The sequence below is a fragment of the Haliotis rufescens genome, unplaced genomic scaffold, assembly GCF_023055435.1.
Source record: "Haliotis rufescens isolate VD_foot unplaced genomic scaffold, xgHalRufe1.0.p SCAF_19, whole genome shotgun sequence".
In the NCBI taxonomy this organism is placed as follows: domain Eukaryota; kingdom Metazoa; phylum Mollusca; class Gastropoda; order Lepetellida; family Haliotidae; genus Haliotis; species Haliotis rufescens.
The window spans coordinates 15,940,517-15,948,441 of record NW_025963879.1 but is presented as its reverse complement, the minus strand read 5'-3'; the positions used below and the strand labels follow the sequence as shown (position 1 = coordinate 15,948,441).

The 7,925-nt window shown below is 42.9% G+C and overlaps 1 protein-coding gene across 1 annotated transcript; it reads left to right on the top strand.

Annotated features, from left to right (window-relative positions):
* The first annotated feature begins 6,091 nt into the window (after positions 1 to 6,091).
* On the top strand, positions 6,092 to 7,613 carry LOC124137655 (CCN family member 3-like). The gene is made up of 3 exons (XM_046504049.2): positions 6,092 to 6,234; positions 6,439 to 6,553; positions 7,453 to 7,613. Exons 1-3 carry the CDS (start codon positions 6,144 to 6,146, stop codon positions 7,544 to 7,546), a joined length of 300 nt encoding a protein of 99 aa, XP_046360005.2. The 5' UTR covers positions 6,092 to 6,143; the 3' UTR covers positions 7,547 to 7,613.
* The last annotated feature ends 312 nt before the right edge of the window (positions 7,614 to 7,925 follow it).

Genomic DNA, 7,925 nt, shown 5'->3' with positions numbered 1-7,925 from the left:
CAGCTGTACAAAGAAACTTATTCGATGTCACGTGTCTCTGTAACAATCAAATATTTTAAAATATATATATCGTTTTGGGATATAATAACCCGTGTTCGTTTCTCAACTGATCACTTAGATTGTTTCAGGTGTTTCACATAGGTGTCAAGTCTCAATGGTCAGATGAGAAAGCCCACGTGACAACTATTTTCATAACGTCCACGGTTCCTAAAATAATCCATTGAGTGATAGATAACAATGATCAATCAATCAACGTATTATCAGTTAACCCTTTGACCAAAGTATGTTGTTTTTACATCGGCACTTCACGCCATGATATGAGTGTATTCCCTTTGTTTTAGTAAACCTAGACATGTAAACACTCACTCTTGGCATATCCTCTGTGCAAGATAACAGTGATTAATCAATCAACATATTTTCTGTTAATCCTTTGATGACTAGGAACGATCCGTTGATTTACAAAAAAAGTAAATGAACTGATCATTCATCTCTTGCTGGGCTGCCACGTGCATATTACATAACACACATTTCACCTCACTTCAAACCTGGATTTAGATTGAATAATTACCACAGACACAATAAATGCCAAATAGGAACCTTTGTCAAGTAATCTAAGTGGTGCTACCACTAATTGTACCTGTAATAAATTCATTAACTGAGCATCAAGTAAATGACGACAAATACACAAGTGTAGGGGTTATACGAGAAAACGTGGATGACAACAAGGGAGTAGTAATCGTATTATCGACGCAAGCCGAAATCCGAAAATGCTTTCACTGCATGGATACTTTTTATTAGAATTAAACTATAACCATCTGGGGTATTTCTAAATGACGACATCCGATGAGCTCCGCCGTTCTTTTTGTCTGTTTGTTAAGGCTGAAGAAATTAATTAACATGCGCCCTTTGTCGAAATCTTTATAGATCACAGTTAACCAATCAGTGTTTATGTAAAAATGCGCAAAACAAATATTGCCTCCAGCCTCCAAGTTTATTTATCTGTCCTTGCAGACGGTAGCCCAGTCTCTGGTCACGCTCAGTTGCGTTGCGTATCATCCGGGTACTCACTGGGGAAAAAACAATAACAAAGGCAACAACCAGTCCCGGGGATTGCGTTAGATCAGTGCCCCTTTAACCCCATACCACCGTGGGTCCCAATTTGAACGCGACTCGTACGATTTGTTGAGTTTTCGTATTCTGATGACGTGTATATCGTTGCTCATAATTTAAGTAATTGGTTCCCCCGGGGCAACTCTAATGTTGCCGCGTGTGGCAATCTCATTAAAATCAGATCTTAGTTCTCGCTACAGCTAAACAAAGATCTGGGAACATCCCATTACGGGTCACGTCAGACCGACCTTGCGCGAACTTTGACCGACCAATGGAATGACTGACAAGAAGTCAACATTAGCCAGTCAGAAAGCAGCTTTCTCATGCTTTACGGTACTAATTTCAATTGGCGACTACGCTTCGAAACGTATTTTGACAAATTCTCGATTAACAATTTGTAACCTGAACAAAAGAACATTCTGGAATGGCTAATATATGTTAAGACCGTAACTATCGTTCGGAATACCCCGTGTTAAAGTTTTCGAGGTTGCGAGATTAGAAATCACGTTCCGACTGTCACTTTCATGATCTGGTAAGCGACGCTCTGACTTGTCGGATGAAAGGTTGTTCTGGCGTGACCCCTAATGGGATGTCCTCAGATCTTTGTTTAGCAGTAGCGAAAACTACGATCTGATTATAATGAGATTGCCGTGTGTAGCATTAAACAAAATTTAAAGGGGCGGTGCGATGAAAAGAGCGAACGATGCAAAGGAAGGAATGCAGCCATACGATGAAACTATGACTGAAACAACGGACGATTCGAGGTTATGTGGCTTTGGGGCGATGTAAAAAACATGACAGATCAATGTTGACACCTATCATTGTTTTTTTCATCGTGTTTTATTTCTGAAATTGTTTATAAATTCAGGAACAAATGGGGCAGCAGAAAGTAAGACCGAGACGTTACTTTGTGCCGTTGATAGAAATCAAACGACTCCAGCAACTTTTACTGATGGATGAGCCAAACACACACACGTTCATGCACGTCACTATATAAGTGAAATAAGCTTGGACAAGACGTTAAACCCCATTTCATCTCACCTCTCTATGGTTGACATTTACAACCTTCAGCAGATATTCAAATATGAATATGCGTGATGTTGTCATTGGTAGGGTTCCTTGATCAAAGGGGCATTTGCCACTAAACATTAACATAGATACAGGTACATCTGTTTACAGAGGTTCAGGACAATTTGTCCTGCTGGGTTCCATGCAAGATGCTAAAGCACTGTAAGTCCCCCTGGTCCCTAGTATGGCATCTACCTTCAGTTGCTGGCGATCTAAAGCCCGTTTTTATGATGTTATGTTATGTTTAGTGCTATAAATTTTATGATTCCACACTAGTTTTAAATATATTTCTATGATAAGTCTAGTTATTTTACTGTCTTTCGTTGGCAGGTTTTTATATAAGGTTCAATATATGTGTTATGTTTAAACCTTATAGTCACGATATGGCTGAAATATTGCCGATGTGACTTAAAATTTTAACTCACTCATTCAGGACAAATTGTCAAAACTGAAAGTACAGGTCATCTGAAGTTTACTGAGAAAACAAAATGTAAAATGCTGGACGTTCTCATTGATAACACCCATGTGAATTGTTTTATTTTATTTATTTTTTTAAATAATTTTTATTGCTCCTGGAAAAAGTACATCATGTTTTGGTAGAACTCATTATACATGACCAGGGTCATTTGAAAATTGGCAATAAGACATTTAGGGAAAGAAGTAAGCATCCCCTTGACATAAATTAAATCAATTCATTATGAAGCATATATGGAAGAAAGGTTTTGCTAGTATCTCACGTGGTGTGTACACAAATTCCTTCAGTCTGTTTAAATTTCAAATTTGATACACATGTATCAATAAATACAAGTAGCTTATGACTATACGACGGACTTTTTGCTTAATGTTGAACTGTTGTCTTGCAGAGAGAAGACTCGACAACAATAAATTGTGCCTGCGTGTTTGTGTGTGTGATTGTATGCATACGTGTTTCATTAGGCTAAGGGGGCACGGGTGGCCCAGTCGTCTAAGGCGCCGCGATTCGCTGTGCAGAGTTGCGTGAGAAACCTATGATTGTGGGTTCGAATCCCGGTTCACCCCGATTATGTTTCTAGGTTTGTCAGCACCATACCCGTGCTCGTGGGTTTCACCGAAGTGGTAAACGTCTAAGACCTGCGTCACTTCGGGCTTTCCCCCCACATTAAGCTGACACGCCGCGATACAACTAGAATACTGTTAAAACCAACTCTCTCACTCACTCATTAGGCTAACCCTCTGAGATACCATGTCCCAGTTTAACATGGACGTACCTAATGCCGAACGCTGGCAGACCTTCTTTCCACTACACCATGGAGGCGGACAGGGAATCGAACCACCTGGTCAGACCCTCTATCCACTACACCACGGAGGTGGACAGGGAATCGAACCACCTGGTCAGACCCTCTATCCACTACACCACGGAGGCGGACAGGGAATCGAACCACCTGGTCAGACCCTCTATCCACTACACCACGGAGGCGGACAGGGAATCGAACCACCTGGTCAGACCCTCTATCCACTACACCACGGAGGCGGACAGGGAATCGAACCACCTGGTCAGACCCTCTATCCACTACACCACGGAGGTGGACACGGAATCGATCCACCGAACTTCCTCTCTCCGGTCAAACCCTCTTTCTACTACACCACGGAGGCGGGAAGGGAATCGAGCCACCGACCTACCTCTCTCCGGTCAAACCCTCTATCCACTACACCACGAAGGGGGACAGGGAATCGAACCACCTGGTCAGACCCTCTATCCACTACACCACGGAGGTGGACAGGGAATCGAACCACCTGGTCAGACCCTCTATCCACTACACCACGGAGGTGGACTGGGAATCGAACCACCTGGTCAGACCCTCTATCCACTACACCACGGAGGCGGACAGGGAATCGAACCACCTGGTCAGACCCTCTATCCACTACACCACGGAGGTGGACTGGGAATCGAACCACCTGGTCAGACCCTCTATCCACTACACCACGGAGGCGGACAGGGAATCGAACCACCTGGTCAGACCCTCTATCCACTACACCACGGAGGCGGACAGGGAATCGAACCACCTGGTCAGACCCTCTATTCCGGGGTAGAATGGTCTTCAGCAACCCATATTTGCCGTAAAAGGCAACTATGCTTGTCGTAAAAGGCGACTAACGGGATCGGGTGGTCAGGCTCGCTGACTTGGTTGATGCATGTCATCGATCCGAACTGCGTGGATCGATGTTCATGATGTCAATCACTGGATTGTCTTGTCCAGACTCGATTATTTACAGACCGCCGTCATATAGCTGGAATATTGCTGAGTGCGGCGTAAAACAACAACACAAACACCCAACTCCATGCTTAGCGACACAATCATCAATTAGCTATATCGTGGGAGCATGTTAGGCACACATGGCTAAAGGGATGAGCAGCGACCACGTCATAGAGTCACAATGACACACACGCAATAGGCCAATCATAACCCGATTCGCTTCATCACTTCATCGTTACATCGTTTCATCACTTCCTCCCTCATATGGTCCAGCAGCAGCTCGGGGGTTTGACTTTAAGACGACACATGCTCCGTCACGCCGTGTTTCAATCCCACCAAACAACATCCCTCTGCATCAGTGTACCATCTCCAACTGGGGATCCAGTTAAGCGAGCGTGTCTACTTTGTATAATTAATATATATTTGAGCAATCTGTATATTGAATTAAATTGAAGATTAATATTTGAATGTATTATCCACAGTGGGTTCTGATTTGTACAATGTAGGATGGGGTTGTCCTGACCAGAAAACCTCAGTTGGGAAGATGGTGTGTTGGGATTGAAAGAGCCTACTAATGTTGTGTGTAAGTTTTAAAATGGAAATTTGAGACAAAACTAATTAAATTGCATTAAGAGTGAATGCATGATCGTCATGTTTACCTTTGTTTAACGCACCCAGGCAAACAAGGAGATCTGTTCTGCTCTAAGGAGAACAGAGGAGAGTTTGATATGCATGTACCAGTTGCGATAACATGTATGTTGCGTTTAGGCGCCTTTATATGCGATATTGTTTAAAATCTAAATTGATGGGGAACGTATCCCTAATGCCGTAATTGAAAACGGTGTTGGATATTTTTCAGAAAATCCTTTTAATAGTTGAAAAATAAAACTGAAAGATCAACCTGTTTTATTTTCTATTTCCTATTACAATTGGCACATAACCACTAAAAAAACCCATGAAGATTCGGGTAAGAAATACTTTTCAGCAACCTATGCTTGTAAGATGCGACTAACGGGATCGTGTGGTCAGGCTCGCTGATTTGGTTCATGCATGTCATCGTATCCCAATTGCGTGGATCGATGCTCATGTTGTGAATCACTGGATTGTCTGGTCCAGACTCGATTATTTAGAAACCGCCGTCATATAGCTGGAATATTGCTGAGTGCTGCATTAAACAACAAACAAATGAAATGGGAAATGGAAAAAAAACACATAACCAAACCAATTGCGTAGATCGATGCTCATGTTTGGTTGTTTGCTTGTTGTTTAACGCCGCAATATTCCAGCCATATGACGGTGGTCAGGAAATAAATAATCTACTCAACTGGGATACGATGTCAGCGTGCCTGACCATCCGATCCCCTAAGTCGCCTCTTACGACAAGCATGGGTTGTTGAAGACTAATTCTAACCTGGATCTTCACGGGTATAATGCTCACGACGTCAATCACTTGATTACCCGCTTGGTGAAACATAGGAACACGGGGTTGGCTTTGCAGACCAATTATCTGGGATTCGAACCCACGATCATCTGACTCCTGGTACGACTGTGGGCGAATATCGGCGCCGAATATCACTTGGCCACCCGTATCCAACCACAAAAATGACGATTAGCTCACTTCATTCCTGTATGACACTTTTATGAACACTACGCACCTTTTATTTCCTGCCCAGAACGCAACCCAGACATTCTAACACAAAACTGTATTACGCCGATACAAAACGAGTGAAGATGGCGACACTGTGGCTTGTATTAACCGTTACACTTCTCTATGTGGGTCGCTCTGCAGCAATGAGCGTGGGATCTAGCCCTGGGCCGAAAGGTGAGTGAAGGACTAAACGTTATGGACATGCAACGTACATATATATACATGATTAAGATGTGAACAATTTAGGCAAACCGTCCCTTATCAGGGACGCAATGCTAATGAGAACATTCGAACCCTAAATTTTACTCAACATCTAAACATTTGAAAGACCCATGTCTTTAATAACCTCTAACCTCGGACCTTGCCCTCTTCCTCAAGGTCATTGCCTGTACAGGGGTGAGATGTTCCGGCAAGGCGAGACTTGGAACATTGACTGCGACTACAACTGCCGATGCGTGGACGACTACTACGGACATTTCATCTGCTCTTCAGAGTGTGTATAGCTAAATATTTGCAAATTCAATTGTGTATTGCTGATATCACTCATTTTCAAGTCGTCGCAGTTAGTCGCATACATAACTATTTGCAGAAAAGACTGGAAGGTTTGCGGGATATAAACAATGACCCCCCCCCCCCCCCCCCCCGGCGTGATGTCGGATAAGGATAGGTTTCAATGCTTGTTATTCGAGGCGACTAAACGAATCGGGTTGGCCGATCTTAGTGCTATAGTGTGCTGGCGATTAGCTTTCGACAATGGGAGCCGTACCAATTTGCACATGTCAGAGGGGTACACAAACTAGGTGATCAAGACTACCAGTCGTCGAGCCTCGGTGGTTGAGTGGGTTAGATCACTGATTTTTTTGTGTTGGAAATTATATTAGGTGCTCCACTCTGGCGATTCCCGGATGGGACTCAACCCCCAAAAGTACGAGAAAATGTACTTTACTGAGAAAGTGTTATCCCAAATATAACATTTGCTGCCAAGGTGATCGTACCATACTTTAACACTGGCTTTAATTTGTACATGTAATAACTTGAAGGATATAAGTGATATGAAATGATAATGCCTAAACTTCCTCTCCCGAATTATAACCCATAAACAGTAAGAAGTCACTTTTCTTAATGAGTGAATGAGTTGGGTTTAACGCCGCTTTTAACAGTATTCCAGCTTACTGTGGGAGGAAAGCCCTAGCACGGGTGTGGTGCTGACAAACCTAGAAACATAATCGGGGTGAAGAGGTATTCGAACCCACAATCATAGGTTTCTGGCGTGCCCAAGGGACACAACTCTGCACAGCGAATCGCGGCGCCTTAGACGACTGGGCCACCCGTGACCCCTTTTCTTAATGAAACTCCACAATCGTTATCATACATATCTCTTCTTTCCTTCAGATGCCAAGCTATAGAGTTAGCTCCCCCTGGGTGTCGCTTCAAGAAAGTGTCGGGCCAATGCTGTGACGTAATCATCTGTGACGTCAGATCCTGATTGCTGCGTCAGTTATCAACTATTAAGGACGTCATACGAACAGACAAATAAATAGTATTTTCTGAAACATCTTCTGTACTTTATTGTGTACGTTTCAGAAAGTGACGCTATGGCCACAGATACACATTGGTAGTAGGGTTGTTGCGATTGTCGAAATACTCGACGGATGACATAAGATGTTGAACATTCAACACTTTTAAATAATGTATGGATTGGTATTTGATCACAGGAATTACGAGAGATTCATTGTTAATAATATAAGTTCATAGTTAGCAGTCATTTGAACTTGGAAACACTTGTATAAAAAATAACATGACATTTGTCCACGTTTAGTGACGTCATTGCGTTTTAAAGTGACGTCATGTCTCTTTCTCGGCTG